Here is a 16,137-nt window from a genome sequence, read left to right as displayed (position 1 = left end):
TGAAATACGCGGCTATGAGAATTCGAAGCAATAAACACAAACAAACCTGGGAGAGGCGGTAGCGGCCATTGTCTCTCCCTCGCTTAAATTCACGGAATCTGGGACACGCACACTAAAACGAGAAAGACGAGCAGTTAAGGTTTTTGGATTTTTTTTTTTTTTTTTTAAAAACAACTTTAAAGTTATCTCAAATACCAAGGGTCGGGTTCGGAAGGATGTTCCCCTGTCTCGCCGACTTTGGCGGGTGGAGGCGGAAGAGGCGGAGGATTTGGCCGTAGAAGTGACTGTATTAAGTAATTCATCATCACACCGTAAGACACTGCCGTGGATGTTCGGCGACAAAGAAGAGACGAAGAAGAAAGAGAATTCTGGCGACAGAGGTGAAGAAAGAAAGATCTCTGAAAAGAGAAGACGAACGAGTTGCGTTTTACAAAGTAATAAAAAAATTAATTATAATTATTTTGTTTAATTTAAATTATTTCTGTTTAATTTTTAAGACATATCTGAAGGAGTGTAAAAAGGTCTTTTTGCAGTGAGCATGTGGCAGGTGGGAGAAGCCCAAAACGAAAGTGGCATCCTTCATGGCAGAATGTACAAAATTCTCTTATTTAAAAATATCACTTATTTTTCAAAAAATTATCACCAAATAGGAATTTTATTAAACGAAATAACAAATGCGGATGTGTGTAACACTCCACTAGGAAGATCCTGTGCAGACTGTGCTGCAAGGTGTGCATCGTCGGTTAAAGGTTCGATTGGAAGTTATTGTAATGAGGAAGGTTCATGCATTTGCCACTACCATTGTGAGCAATGTCGCAACCCGTTCGGGTTCATCAGATTAGGGTGTACGGACCAAAAATGTCAAGCGATTTGCGATGAAATGTTGTATGACCGAGCTGTGGATATCCATGGTTATTGTAACAATCACCTCAGGACAAAAACCACTTGCATGTGTGAATATAAAAGTACAATTTGCTAGAAAACTTGAACGAGAGAACTCAAAGTGTCTAAATGATGTATCTTTATTTAAAAATAATAATATTGCAAAATTTAAAGAGACATGTTATTAAAAAATCAAAGTATTTGACATTAATTTGTGTAATTCTTTTTATATATTTTCATTTTCCAATTTTCACAATCTAAACATTGTTTATTTTTGCAACAACAACAACAACCAAAACCGTCGAGTCATGGCCTCATGGGACCAACCAAACTTAGCCAAAATCAATCAACCAAACAAAAAGCACCATAGAGGCAGGCTTCGATCGGATTGGATGTAGTCAGTTTTAATCCGTTAAAAAACAATAAAAATAGATAAAGACAAAAAAATCTTTCATTCATCCCCAATCTAGCCATTGATGCATCATCCACATTCACATACTCGAAGAAAACCTGCAGTTATGTACATCATTAGAAGCTATACACAGGATTTAGTTGCTAGATAGCCAAAACTGATTATTACTAAAACAGAACAAAAAAAAAGTGAACTCATCATATACCGAACCTTTCCAACTCCTGGTGTGGGATCATTATTTGGATTAGGTCGTGGGATAACAATATTCGCCACGTTACCTGCACATCAAACAATTCATTAGTGTTCTTGAAATATTTTTATATAAGCGTAATTAAGCGCTAATGACAAAAGCAAAATAAATACTTACCATATTTTCCACCTTCGTTTCCCAAATCCTCCATTAATTATCGTGTTCATGTATCTACGACTACCAATGAGAAACGTCGCAAACCGTTCTGGTGCTTCAGATTAGAGTGTACCGATCAACAATGTCAACTGACTTGTAATGACAAGCTATATGACTGAGCTGTCGACACATCCATGTATCTTTAACTGGTTTTGAGAATGAGAATAAAAATAATAATCATAACTATCATATTAAGTAAAAGCAATAATATATAGCAAAACTTAAAGATATATGTAAACTAATATTTTTGGTGAAAAGAGGGAGACTGTTTTTATTACAAAAAATAAAAAATAAAAAATAAAAAGAGGAACATATCGTGAACGTGTCGCGCCAGCCTCCAGTAGCATAGCATCCTCTACAATAAGTCCAAAAACCAATTGCGTCTTTTATTTATATTGGACTCTTTGATTCGGGTGGATCCGATTATAATATCATGAATTTTAGACGGACACGATGCATCTGGATCCGGATATAGTAAAATACTAGAGAATTAATTACCCACTAATCGCCACCTACCTATTGACTTGTTGTCACTAATATGCTTCTCTAGAGAAAAGTGTTGTTGATTCCTTGCTCTTAAAATTATTAAGGTGGATCGTTGCCTTGGAGCCAATAATTTGAAGAAAGTAGAACGACGGTAGACAAAGACGAGAAAGCTTCCTTGCTCTTAAAAAACGTAATCCGACCAAGTCTTCTAAAGGGATCATCAGGTAGACCTTCATGTTCCATCTACCGAGTCACCCACTCTGTCACAAAGACCAATGACACAACCTATGCGCCCAAGATCCTCTCAATTGGCCCTTATCACCATTTGATAGGATCCATCAGACTTACTATCGTAAGGGAAGGAAGCCACGTCAGCAGTCTGAGGATTTAGCCGTTGGAGAAGAAAGAATCGTTGACCAAGAGAAGTGAAGGAAGTCTCGGGTTGACTCAGAGGGTTTGCAGTTAGAGAATTGTTTTTGAATAAATGAAAGTTGTATCTCGTTTAGATTCATTATGTTGATTTTAGTGAGAGAAACTTGTGAGGAGTGTTTCTAGCGATGTGCTAGTGAGAGAGTGTGAGATCTATGTTGATCTGAGAGAGTTCCGATATTGAGATTACATTCTCTGTATTCTCTTCTTCATTCTAATAGCAAAGTATTATTCAGATATCTTAAATCTATCATTGGTGCGTGAAACTGCGATCGAAAAAACTTATCGCGATGGCAGAATTCAAATATTCAGAGGATTTTGACGCGGCGAGCTATCAAGAGGATCCGATGGAGACGAAATTGAAGTTTCTGTGTGGCGGTTACAAGCGTTTGGTTCAATCGAAGGTGGAACACGATGATAAGCTGACTTCGCTCGATTCGACGATGAAAGCGGGGTTGAAGACGCTGTCGCAACTCGAGGTTCACCTGGGGAAACGACCGGAACAGCCGGAGACTTCTCACCAATCGCCTCAGGTATCGTATTCGTCAGATCCACGCTCGCGTGTTGGTGAATTTGGGAATCTGCCTTTGGAAAATCGTTCTGGTTTACTACGGAAGATAGAGATGCCTATTATTGATGGATCTCATGCGTATTATTGGTTTTCGAAAGTCGGAACGGTTTTTTCGCATAGGTCGATTCTCAGATGCTGATAAATTGGATTTGGTGGCTCTTAGTTTGGAAGGTGATGTGTTGAAATGGTTTAATTGTGAGTTGACTCGCCGTGAGTTTCGTTCTTGGGAGGAGTTTCGTCAGAGGTTGTTCTTGCGATTTGGTGAAGCTATTGAGCAGGATCCGGGTAATCGACTCTTTGCTATCAAACAAACAGGAACTGTGGCTGCTTATGTGAGTGAGTTTGAGGATTTGTCTGCACAGGTGCTTGGTTTGACTGATTCTCATCTTGAGAAGATTTTTTACAATGGTTTAAAGCAAGAAATGAAGGAAGTTATTAAGATGAAGGAACCTCTTGGTTTGGATTTTCAAAAGGCTGCAGTTTTGAGGATGAATTCTAGTTCATTTTGTCAGCTATTGAGTGAGAAGAGCAACAAAATGGTGGTGGGATCCAAATCTTTTTCTTCACATCCAGTGAACACTTATGTTCCTCCCCGTTCTGTGTTGTTACCTGCTGATACTGGTACCATGGTGGCAGCGCCAGTACAACCAAAACCGGTGTTGCAACCTCGTCAATGCCATACAGCAGAGGAGCTTGATGCGATGCGTAGTAAAGGGATTTGTTTTAACTGTAAAGGGAAATATTCACGAGGACATGTTTGTCCATTGAAGGAATTGGAGATTTTAACGGTTGTGGATGGATTGGAGTTGGAAGTTTTAGATGCGGAGGTTAAGGAGATCGTTGAGTGTGTGGAAATACAAGAACCGACGTTGTGCTGTCTCTCCTTTAATTTGTTTGTTGGTCGTCATTCTCCTCGTACGACTAAACTGGTGGGCATTATTGGTAAGTCGAGAGTGGTGATATTGATTGACTCCAGAGCCTCACATAACTTTGTTACACCCTTGGTAGCTGCTAAGTTGAAGTTGAAAATGTCTTCTGACCCGAATCTGGAGGTTGTTTTGGGCAATGGAGCTTCGGTTCATGGCCATGGCTCTTGTACGGCGGTGTCTTTCCAGGTTGCTGGTGTGGAGTTTAAGACTGATTTCATTGCGTTGGATTTGAGTGGTGTTGATGTTATATTGGGGATGCAGTGGTTGGAGACTCTTGGTCCGTGTGTTGTGGATTGGCTTAAGCAGGAATGGAGTTTTACTTATAAAGCTAGAACTGCCACTCTCTTGGGAGATACCTCTCTCCATGTTCCTCCATTATATTTGAAGTCCTCTGTTCGTTCTCCTACTGTTGATAAGCAAGAGACTCGATGGTTGTTGTCTTTACAACAATCGGTGACTGGTTCGGATCACGGCATTCCGGCGCTTGTTCTGGCTGTTTTGGAGCGGTTTGCTGTAGTATTCGAGGTGCCTTCGGGATTGCCACCAGTTAGAGGTCAGGAACATGCGATTGTTCTGCAACAGGGGATACACTCTATTACTGTTCGCCCTTATCGTTATCCTCACGCTACTAAGGAGCTTATGGAAAAGATGGTGGATGATATGCTAGGTGCGGGCATTATCCGTCCGAGTACGAGCCCCTTTTCAAGTCCTGTCTTGTTGGTAAAGAAGAAGGATTCTTCTTGGAGGTTCTATGTGGATTACAGAGCTTTGAACAGGGCCACTGTACCGGATAAATTTCCTATTCCGGTTATTGATCAGTTATTGGATGAATTACATGGTGCAGTTATCTTCTCTAAGATTGATTTGCGTTCTGGATACCATCAAATTCACATGAAGGATGAAGACATTGCGAAAACTGCTTTTCGAACCTTAGAAGGACACTATGAGTTTCTAGTTATGCCCTTTGGGCTAACTAATGCACCAGCTACTTTTCAGGCGTTGATGAACAAGATTTTTAAGCAGTATCTAAGGAAGTTTGTCTTGGTGTTTTTTGACGATATCTTGGTGTATAGTGCCTCGGAAGAAGAACACGTTCAGCATCTTTGTGTGGTTTTGCAGGCATTGGTTTCGCATCAGTTGTTTGCTAATAGCAAGAAATGTATGTTAGGCGTTACGCATGTTGAGTATCTAGGACATATTATATCAGCTGCAGGAGTTGCCACTGATATAGTTAAAACGGAGGCAATGACTACTTGGCCTACCCCTGTGAATGTTAAGCAGCTTCGGGGATTTCTCGGGTTAACTGGCTATTATCGCAAGTTTGTGCGTGGCTATGGCACCATGGCGAGACCACTTACCGAGTTATTGAAGAAAGATCAGTTTCATTGGTCTCCTGAAGCACAAAAAGCTTTCGATATGTTGAAGGACACTATGGTTAAGGCCCCTGTTTTGGGATTACATGATTTTTCTAAACCCTTCATCATTGAATCAGATGCGTCTGGAACAGGTGTGGGAGCTGTGTTGCTACAAGATAAGCGTCCTATAGCTTACTTTAGTCATGGTTTGACTAGCCGTGAACAGTTAAAGCCTGCTTATGAACGGGAGCTTATGGCGATTGTGTTAGCTGTGTTAAAGTGGAAACATTATCAATTGGGAAGGAAGTTTATCGTGCATACTGATCAACGTAGTTTGAAGTTTCTTTTGGAACAGAGGGTTGGTTAATTTGGAGTATCAGAGATGGTTAACGAAGCTATTGGGATATGATATGAGATTGTGTATAAACCTGGGATTGATAATAAAGACGCTGATGGTCTGTCTAGAATTCCTCACTCGGTTTCCCATACTTTACTTGCTTTGACTGTTCCATCGGTGCTGCAACTACAGGATTTATATAAGGAGATTGACCAGGATGAGGGGATTAAGGCGATCATTACTCAGTTGGGGGATGCTGATTCTACAAAGGGCCATTACTCTATGTTGAATGGTCGCCTATGGTATAAGAAACGTTTGGTTATTCCTCGTTCTTCTTCCTTTATCCCTCTAGTTTTACATGAATATCATGACAGTGTAGTTGGTGGACATGCAGGTATCTTAAAGACCTTGAAGCGCATTCAAACTTGTTTTCATTGGGAGGGTATGCAACAAGATGTTCAGTGTTACGTACAGGCGTGTCGGGTGTGCCAGACTCATAAGTACTCAACGTTGGCACTTGCTGGTTTGTTGCAACCTCTTCCTGTGCCCACTGCTATTTCGGAGGATGTGTCCTTGGACTTCATTGAGGGCTTGCCAACATCAGGTGGAGTGAATGTGATCTTGGTGGTGGTTGATCGCTTGAGTAAAGCTGCTCATTTCCTAGGACTCAAACATCCTTTTTCTGCTTTGGATGTGGCTAATAAATTTGTTGAGGGAGTGGTACGCTTACACAGTTTTCCAAAGTCCATTGTTTCAGATAGAGATCGCATATTCTTGGGAGAGGTGTGGACTTCTTTGTTCCGGGCGGTGGGAACTAAGCTTAAGTACAGTACCGCATATCATCCTCAGTCTGATGGGCAAACGGAAGTGTTGAATCGATGTTTGGAGACATATCTCTGATGCTTTGCGTCTGGACACCCTCGTACGTGGCAGAAATATTTGGCTTGGGCAGAGTATTCTTATAATACCGCTTTTCATTCTGCTATCAAGACTTCACCATTCAAGATGGTTTACGGAAGGGATCCACCGCGTGTGTTGGCTTTTGAAGATGGTTCTACTGAAGACTGGGAGTTAGAGGTCCAGCTTCGTGAACGTGATATGATGTTGCAACGTATTCGTGATAACTTGTTGCGGGCTCAAGAGATAATGAAGAAGCAAGTTGATAAGAAGCGTCGTAATGTGGTGTTTGCAGTGGGTGATTGGGTTTATTTGAAGCTTCAGCCCTATCGCCAGATGTCTGTTGTGCACCGGAATTGTCAGAAGTTGGCGGCCAAGTTCTTTGGTCCGTTTGAAGTATTGGAGCGTATTGGAGCAGTTGCCTACCGTATTAAGCTACCTGATGGTTGTAAGATTCACAATGTTTTTCATGTCTCTCAGCTTAAAGCGGTAGTGGGAGAAAACCAGGTGATTCAAGGGGATAATCCACCGGAGCACATCGTTGAGGAGATTGTTTTTCCGGATAGACAATTGTGGAGGTTCGTTTTGGTGAAACAGGGGAAAGGCATTTCTTGGTTAAGTGGCAGGGTAAGCCGGTTGCGGAGAACTCCTGGATGGCCTCGAAGACTTTTGTACGGTTGTTTCCATCTTTCAAGCTTGAGGACAAGCTTGTTCTCCGGGAAGGGAGTATTGATAGGATACATCAGACTTACTATCGTAAGGGAAGGAAGCCACGTCAGCAGCCTGAGGATTTAGCCGTTGGAGAAGAAAGAATCGTTGACCAAGAGAAGTGAAGGAAGTCTCGGGTTGACTCAGAGGGTTTGCAGTTAAAGAATTGTGTTTGAATAAATGAACGTTGTATCTCGTTTAGATTCATTATGTTGATTTTAGTGAGAGAAACTTGTGAAGAGTGTTTCTAGCGATGTGCTAGTGAGAGAGTGTGAGATCTATGTTGATCTGAGAGAGTTCCGATATTGAGATTACATTCTCTGTATTCTCTTCTTCATTCTAATAGCAAAGTATTATTCAGATATCTTGAATCTATCACCATTGCAATGATAAAAAACATCTCCAAATGATTGAGGAGCACAAATATTTGACTTGGTCAATGTTGTCCGGGGGTTGGAAGACGAGATCAGAGATTCTTATTCTGAAACTCTTCAATACAATAAACAAGAGCTCACTGATCTCATGGTTCTCGATAGTTGTTTCATTCTTATGTTGTTCCTTGTAGTTTCACATAAGATTGGATACAAGATCCCATTTTCAAGCTGAGATGGATACTGCCGACACTAAGAAGAGACCTTCTCCTTCTCGAGAACCAGGTTCCTCTCTTTCTTCTTACCAACCTTCTAGAGACATCAAAGTTAGCTCCATCCATTAGCTTAAACAAGCTAGCCTTCAATTTCTTCGACTATTCCATTAGAAAACCAAAAGGGTTTTGGGCACAACACCATAACCTTCGAGCGAAACATCTTCTTGATCTGTTTCGTAAGACTTTCATACCCGGTCGGTCTTCACCGACCCCTCCAACGCAGTGCTGCATCAATATGTTTAGTGGTCCTCGGGGAAATAATTCAAGAACAAAGACGTCCAAAAAAACTTGTCTCGGTAAGATATATTGTTCAAAGGCTAGAACTAGAGCGGAAACATCATCGAGGAGTACTTCTCTTCCTCCTCTCCGTCCTCCTCCTCCTCCTCCACCTCCTCCTCCGCTTCCTCCTCGCCCTTTTCTTGGTCTGATTGTATCGGCCAAAAAGCTTCGAACCCGAGGGATAAAATTCCAGCTGAGGAAGAATGTAGACACGCCGTTGGACATATGTTTCCAGAACGGTTTGCTTGAAATACCACTACTAGTCTTTGATGATTTTATTAGCTCTCTTATATCAAACAGCGTTGCCTTTGAGCAGTTTAATATGACATGTACCACGGAGATGACAAGCTACGTTACTTTCATGAGCTGCCTCACAGACAGAGAAGAGGATACATTGTTCTTATGCGAGAAAGGGATTATAGAGAACTATCTTGGAACCAGTGAGGAAGTTACTATGTTCTTTAAGAACATAGGAAAAGTCATTGCATTGTCTCTTTCTAAGAGTTACTTGGCTAATGTGTTCGACGGGGTGAACAAGTTCAAAATACACACAGGACTCCATGGAGGACTCTATCATCTTCTGCAGCTATAATTCTTCTTCTTCTCACCATAGCCCAAACCTTCTTCGCAGCCTTTTCTTATTTTCGTCCTCCCAAAAATTGAATTGGATGTTGCACTTTCACCTATGGCTCAGTCTCCAACTATACCATGCATGTTAGCTAGCATTCATCATCCTATCCATTTTATTACTCTTGTCGTTGTTTTCTATTAATAATTTTATGTTTGACTCTTACATTTTTCAATTTCATTTCGTTGTGTTGTTTTTTAATATACATTTCTTTGTTTTTGATTGCATTAATACCTTCGATATTGAATAACAAATATTTTGGAGCCGTTGTATGCAACTGCATTTTGTGTGCTGTGTGCCAACTGCCAACCTTTTTTTTTCAAAAATTATCATTTGTAGTTTTTCTTGGTTTTGTTCATATATCTCTATCTCTACAATTTATTGGGGGTTGAAGTTACCTATAAATAAGGGATCGAGACCCAAAGTTGCCCCTAAATCCGGATAAAGTAAAATACTATTAAAGAATGGATGCAGACAGACCCAAAGTTGCTCCAGGCCACTCCTATTGATCTGATTAAGTCGTCTCTTAAGAAAAAAAAGTCGTCTCTTTTTTTCACGTTTAGAGAAACTTAATATGGTAGAGAGAGCCATCAACCATGGATCATCCGACCCAAGAGATTTAAGGAAGTCAAACGATAGTAGATAGAGAAGATTCCCTGCTCTTGAAAAACGTGATTCGCCCAACTATTCTGAGGAAATCATCAACTTATTATTCTTGTTCCATATTCAGAATCCGTCACACTACCACACAAACCAATGACACAACCTATGCACCGAAGATCCTCTCAATCGGCCCTTATCATCATGACACTGACAAAAAACATCTCCAGATGATTGAGGAGCACAAACAACTATATTTGACGTTATTTGTTACATGGACTCAAGAAAGGGGCGTTGGTCTAAGTGACTTGGTCGATGTTGTCTGGGGACTGGAAGAGAAGATCAGAGATTCTTATTCCGAAACACTTCCATTCAATAAACAAGAGCTGACTGATCTCATGGTACTCGATGGTTGTTTCATTCTTATGTTGTTCATGGTGGCTTCAAGAAATTATAAATACGAAATACATAATGATCCGATTTTTATGCTGAGATGGATACTTCCGACTCTTCAGAGAGATCTTCTACTTCTTGAAAACCAGGTTCCTCTCTTTCTTCTCAATGATCTTCTTATGACATCAAAGTTAGCTCCATCCACTAGCGTAAACAAGATGGCTTTCAAATTCTTCAACTCTTCGATAAGGAGACCACTGGTGTATTGGGATAAACACATTAATGTTAAGGCGAGCCATCTTCTTGATCTCATCCGACAGGCTTTAATACCAGGTCCGTCTTCAGAAGCCCTAGAACAGAGCTGCATTAATATTACCTGTGATTCTGTGGGAGAAATAGCTAGAGAGATCGTCAACGACACTTGTCTCAGTATAAGAAGATGTTGTTCCAAGAGGAAAGACGAATCGTTTAGACGTTCAAGCCATTATGTTGGGCTGATTGTTTCAGCCAAAAAACTTCGACAGCGAGGAATTAAATTCAAGCTGAGGGGGGATGTCGATACACCGTTGGACATATGTTTCAATAAAGGTTTGCTTGAAATACCACTACTAGTCATTGATGATTTTTTTAGCACTCTTTTATCCAACAGTGTGGCTTTCGAGCAGTATAATATGAGCTATTCCACGGAGATGACAAGTTATGTTACTTTCATGAGTTGCCTCATAAACACAGAAGAGGATACAATGTTCTTATGCGAGAAAGGGATCATAGAGAACTATACTGGAACCAGTGAGGAAGTTACTTTGTTCTTCAAGAACGTAGGAAAGAACTTGGCGTTTTCTCCTTCTAGAAGTTTCATGGCTGAGGTGTTCGACGGGGTGAACAACTTCAAAAAACCTAAGACTCCATGGAGGACTATATCATCTTCAGCTGCTTTAATTCTTCTTCTTCTCACGATGATCCAAGCCTTCTTCGCAGCCTTTGCTTATTTCCATCCTCCAAGATATTGAACTAGTTGCAGTTATGGCTTCATCAAACCATAATTATCCAGGCGTGGCTAGCTCTAATTAATTAATGTCGCACTTTCACTCATGGCTCTGTCTCCAACTGGACCATGCATGTAGCATTCATCCTATCTTATAAGTCTCTCTTCCTTGTTTTCTACTATTAATCATTTATGTTTGAGTCTTAGGTTTTCAATTTCATTTCGTTGTGGCTTTTATAATCTACATTTCCATTTCTTTTGAACAATAATCTTATATAATATGACAAGGCATGTGTACTTTTTTTTTTTGTCAACAAAAGAAATCAGTTCAAATAAGCCAATTTGTGGGAAAATTGTTTACAAACAAAATAGGTTGCGGAGAAGAACGCGCACGGCGTGCCAAAGAATTCGCTCGTACATTAGCATTTCTGGAAACCTGAACCAAAAAAAAAGAAGAAAACTCCTCCATGTCAATCTGGATATCGTCTAGGTAAGTTGCGAAGGCTGGCCAATCTTGGGGGGAATACACCATCTTCACCAAATCAGAACAGTTCGTGAAAAAGACCACCTCCCGGAAATCATGTCCAATCATGCAGCACATCGCCCAAATGAATGCTTCAACTTCTGCATGTAACGGAGACAGACTACGCCAATAATTGGTTGCGCCGTGTATTGGAGGGGATCCTTGTGAAGAAGTGCAAACCCATCCTGCACCTGCAAAAACATCCGTTGCTTTCCAAGAACCATCCACAGAGCACCCATGGCCTGAATACACCGACGGGAGGGGAGCATGACATCCCCGAGTCTGAGAAGGCAAAATGCTAGGGGAGGAGGGAAACTCGTCCGACTCTGTCTCCACCTGTGCATGCTGCCAAGTCTACGCCTCTCATACCGCCACCCGGACAACCTCATCGGGTCGTTCAACCTGATTCTCGAAAACCCGAGCATTTCGTGCTTTCCAGATATACCACATTAGCCAAGGAAAAGCTGCCACCTGTGAACCCGGGTTTGTAGAACCCAAGAAATGATCCACATTAGCATAAACAGAAGTTAGGTTATGATAATTTGTATTCTGTTGACCCCCATGGTTCTAGTGGTGGTCTAGCTTTATTTTTCATGGATGAAATAAAACTTTCTATTTTATATGAGTGTAATAGAATTATTGATGTTCAAGCTTTCTTTGGTCAACAAATGGTATTTTTGTCTTTTGTTTATGGGGATCCAATTCCGCAAAATCGGGCAAAGGTTTGGGAGAAGTAAATGGATATCGGTTCCTTCCGTATTGATCCTTGGTTCATTGCAACTTTAATGAACTTGTAGGGAATCACGAGAAAAGGGGCGGGGCTTTACGGTTAGCCTCTTCTTTTGTGCCTTTTCAATCAATGCTTCGGCATTGTGGTATGCTTGAATTCCCGTGTTATGGGGAGCAGTTATCCTGGAGAGGTAACCGCTGCAATAATCAGGTGGTAAGGTGCCGCTTAGATCGGGCCTTAGGGAATGAAGATTGGCAAAGTTTTTTCCCAAATTCGAAGGTTGATTATTTGGAGATGGTTGGGTCCGACCACTGTCCTATTTTGGCAACCTGTCTGAAAACAGCCTCACGACAGAATAGGCAGTTTCGTTTTGATAAACGCTGGTTGGGGAAGGAAGGATTATTAGGGGCAGTAGAGTCGGGTTGGGCGGGTACAAATAATTTTAGGATTCCGGTTTTTGTGGATAAAATTAAGAATTGTCGAAATTCGATTTCGTGGTGGCGAAAAAATAATGTGGTCTCTGGACCGTCTCTTATCTCCTCACTGAAAGCAGCCTTGCAGGAGGCCAAGATGGATGATCTGATTGCTCAGGAAGAAATTCGGGACATAGAGAGAAAACTAAAGGAGGCTTATCGGGACGAGGAGTTGTATTGGTAATAAAAGAGTAGAAAATTTTGGCTTCGTGTGGGTGACAAAAATACAAAATACTTCCATGCTTCGACGAAGCAGAGGAGGGTGCGGAATAAAATTGTAAGTTTATTCGGTTTGGATAATGTCTGGGAAGAGTCACCCTTGGGTATGGAGACTATTGCATCTAAATATTTTGAGGATTTGTTTAAACGTTCTGATGTAGCTGGTATTTCGGATATACTTCAGGAAATTTCACCTATTATTACAGATAATATGAACATAAGTCTAACTAGGGAGGTTACGGAGGCGGAGGTTCGGAAAGCCTTATTTGCAATGCACCTGGAGAAATCTCCAGGTCCTGACGGTATGACGGCTCTATTTTTTCAACGGTTCTGGCCTTCTTTAAAAGGAGATCTGGTGGCTTTGGTTAAAGATTTTTTTAGAACGGGTAGTTTTGATCCTCGTCTGAATGAGACGAATATCTGTCTCATTCCTAAAGTGGATCGACCACAACGTATGATGGAATTTCGGCCTATTAGTCTATGTAATGTGAGCTATAAGATTATCTCAAAAGTTTTATGTTTTAGGCTTAAGCGGTTTTTACCGTCTCTGGTTTGGGAAACGCAATCGGCCTTTGTTTTGGGTAGGCTGATTACTGATAATATTCTAGTTGCCCAGGAAATGTTCCATGGGTTAAATACAAATCAACGTTGCAAGTCGGAGTTTCTGGCTTTCAAAACGGATATGAGTAAAGCGTATGATCGTGTTGAATGGGATTTTCTGAAGCGGTAATGGGTAAATTAGGCTTTGACAGGAGATGGATTGCATGGATAATGTGGTGTGTTTCATCGGTTTCGTATCAAGTTCTTCTAAATGGTCAACCTCGTGGCTCCATTTTACCAAAGAGGGGTTTACGTCAGAGCGACCCTCTTTCTCACTATTTATTTATTCTTTGTACAGAGGTTTTGATAGCGAATATTAAAAAGGCGGAACGGGAGAAGAGACTTACGGGAATATCGATAGCCCGAGATTGTCCATCGATTTCGCATCTATTGTTTGCGGATGATAGTTTGTACTTTTGTAAGGCAGAGGAGTCTGAGTGTAAAGTGGTCATGGATATTATCGGTAACTATGGGAAGGCATCGGGACAAGAGGTAAATTTAGAGAAATCATCCATCATGTTTGGTAAGAAAGTGCCACCTGATGTAAGGTCTCGGATAAAAACAGTTATGGGTATTTCCAGAGAGGGTGGTATGGGTTCTTATTTGGGTATACCTGAAAATATTCAGGGTTCGAGGACTAAAGTGTTCAGCTATGTTAATGACAGATTAGATGAGCGAGTTAATGGCTGGTCGGCGAAGATTTTATCAAAGGGGGGTAAAGAAATTATGATCAAATCTGTTGCGGTAGCTCTGCCGACTCATGTTATGTCATGTTATAAATTGCCACAGGCGTTAACGACCAAACTTACGGGTGCTATATCTAATTTCTGGTGGAAATCTAATGATAAAGCTAGAGGTATGCATTGGGTTGCTTGGGATAAGATGTGTGTGGATAAATGCGATGGGGGTTTGGGATTCCGTGCCCTTGAAGAATTTAATGACGCAATGTTAGCTAAGCAGTATTGGAGGCTGATTCATTACCCGAATTCTTTAATGGCTAGGGTGATGCACGGTCGATACTTTAAGAGAAAACATCCTTTAATGGCATCTAAACCATATTCTCCATCCTTTGCGTGGAGGAGCATTTTTTCGACTAAGGGAGTAGTGGAAAGAGGGGCAAGGTGGATAGTAGGTTCGGGTCGTGAAATTTTGGTATGGAGGGATCCATGGATCCCGGATCATCACCATGGATCCCGAATGGTAGGGGGAGAGTTTTATTTCCTAACCTGATGGTCAATCACCTCATTAATTCCCGTACAATGGATTGACATCTGCCTATTTTAGAGGAGTTTATGGATCCTGAGGACATTCCGCTCATTCGGAGTTTGGCGGTCAGTAAGTCAAGATGTTCGGATAGACTGATCTGGCACTATACTAAATCCGGTAAGTATTCAGTGCGAACTGGTTACAGGCTAGCACGGGAGTTACAAAAGGAAGTTGTAATCGGGCCGACGTGCACAGTTTTGCGGACACAAGCTTGGAAACTTGAAGTCCCCTCAAAGGTTCAACATTTTTTCTGGCAGGTGGCGTCTGGGACTCTTCCTGTGAAGGAACGGATCGCTTATCGGGGAATCCGGTGTGATGTTACGTGTCAACGGTGCGGCGTTGCGGTGGAGACTATTAATCATGCTCTTTTTGAGTGTGCACGTTCGCGTTCGGTTTGGGAGCAAGCTCCGGTCCAGTTGTCTTTGACTTGTTTTCCTTATGATTCGGTGTATCGAATTTAGACTTCCTCTACTCCAAGACTTTCTCACATTCTGGGGGTCCTGGCATTGGATATATGATGCCTTGGATTATGTGGACTATTTGGAAAGATAGGAATAAGAAGGTGTTTCAAGGAATAGAGGCAGAGCCATTTGATATTATAAATGAAGCATCAAACGATAAAATTTCTTTGGGAGGAGGCCAAGTCTTTCACTGTGAATTACTTGGCTCCCCAATCTTCTCCGGAGGAAAGAATTTTTCCGACTCGATGTCAGGTTGATGGCTCTTGGAAAGGTACGGATCCTTTAGAAGGTTTGGGTTGGTGGTATGGTGATACCAATGATAGGACGATCCTTTTGGGAGCTCGTAGTTTGCGACGTAGTCCCTCTCCTCTTCATTCGGAGTTTCAAGCCTTGTTATGGGCTATGGAGTCTCTTTGGGCGGTGGGAATTGATTGCCCTAATTTCGAGTCTGATAGTTCTGATTTGGTGGCGATGGTGCAGACTCCTGAAGATTGGCCAGCCTTCTCGCATTTACTGGAAGATTTCCAATCCCTTCGATCATCCTTCTCATCCTTCACCTTGACCCAGATTCCGAGGACGTCAAACGTGCGTGCAGACTGTCTGGCTCGCTCTTCTAGATCTCTAGCTTCAAAGCTTTCTTTTGTAAACTCTACTCCTCCGATTTGGGCAACCATCTTGGGAGTCATTTTCTAATTTAATTTAATGTTTGGTTGAAAAAAAAAAAAAAAAAAACAGACTCCATAGGGAATAGATGCGGCCCCACCGGAACATGTGCGAAAGCCCAGGCCTTGCGAGCCGATGGGCACAGGAAAATAGCATGATTTATATTCTCCACCGCTGCCCCACACCGTGTACACAGCTCATCACAATCCACCCCGCGTCGTCTCAAAATTAGCCAAAACCGAAATACAGCCCGTCAAGA

At 41.6% G+C, this 16,137-nt stretch overlaps 4 protein-coding genes and 2 pseudogenes across 5 annotated transcripts; 5 read left to right on the top strand and 1 right to left on the bottom strand.

Annotated features, from left to right (window-relative positions):
- Nucleotides 1–1,061: 1,061 nt before the first annotated feature.
- LOC147918733 (splicing factor U2af large subunit B-like) lies at nt 1,062–2,059 on the bottom strand. The gene is made up of 3 exons (XM_087504429.1): nt 1,662–2,059; nt 1,505–1,572; nt 1,062–1,392 (listed from the first exon to the last, which is right to left on the bottom strand). Exons 1-3 carry the CDS (start codon nt 1,693–1,695, stop codon nt 1,225–1,227), a joined length of 270 nt encoding a protein of 89 aa, XP_087360555.1. The 5' UTR covers nt 1,696–2,059; the 3' UTR covers nt 1,062–1,224.
- Nucleotides 2,060–2,316: 257 nt separating this feature from the next.
- Nucleotides 2,317–9,000, top strand: LOC104772449 (UPF0481 protein At3g47200-like; annotated as a pseudogene).
- Nucleotides 9,001–9,505: 505 nt separating this feature from the next.
- LOC104772448 (UPF0481 protein At3g47200 pseudogene) lies at nt 9,506–11,242 on the top strand (annotated as a pseudogene). Its single transcript, XR_015594014.1, has one exon. The product of XR_015594014.1 is annotated as a UPF0481 protein At3g47200 pseudogene (transcript).
- A 961-nt stretch (nt 11,243–12,203) lies between these two features.
- Nucleotides 12,204–12,853, top strand: LOC147918732 (uncharacterized). Its single transcript, XM_087503676.1, has 2 exons — nt 12,204–12,213; nt 12,264–12,853. Exons 1-2 carry the CDS (start codon nt 12,204–12,206, stop codon nt 12,851–12,853), a joined length of 600 nt encoding a protein of 199 aa, XP_087359802.1.
- A 141-nt stretch (nt 12,854–12,994) lies between these two features.
- Nucleotides 12,995–15,215, top strand: LOC147918731 (uncharacterized). Its single transcript, XM_087503675.1, has 4 exons — nt 12,995–13,340; nt 13,787–14,031; nt 14,116–14,344; nt 14,773–15,215. The coding sequence occupies exons 1-4, from the start codon at nt 12,995–12,997 to the stop codon at nt 15,213–15,215; spliced, it is 1,263 nt and encodes a 420-aa protein (XP_087359801.1).
- A 141-nt stretch (nt 15,216–15,356) lies between these two features.
- LOC147918730 (uncharacterized) lies at nt 15,357–15,908 on the top strand. Its single transcript, XM_087503674.1, has one exon. It carries the CDS (start codon nt 15,357–15,359, stop codon nt 15,906–15,908), a length of 552 nt encoding a protein of 183 aa, XP_087359800.1.
- The last annotated feature ends 229 nt before the right edge of the window (nt 15,909–16,137 follow it).

Source organism: Camelina sativa, chromosome 20, assembly GCF_030686135.1.
Source record: "Camelina sativa cultivar CO46 ecotype springtype chromosome 20, ASM3068613v1".
In the NCBI taxonomy this organism is placed as follows: domain Eukaryota; kingdom Viridiplantae; phylum Streptophyta; class Magnoliopsida; order Brassicales; family Brassicaceae; genus Camelina; species Camelina sativa.
This window is presented reverse-complemented; position numbering and strand designations above follow the sequence as displayed.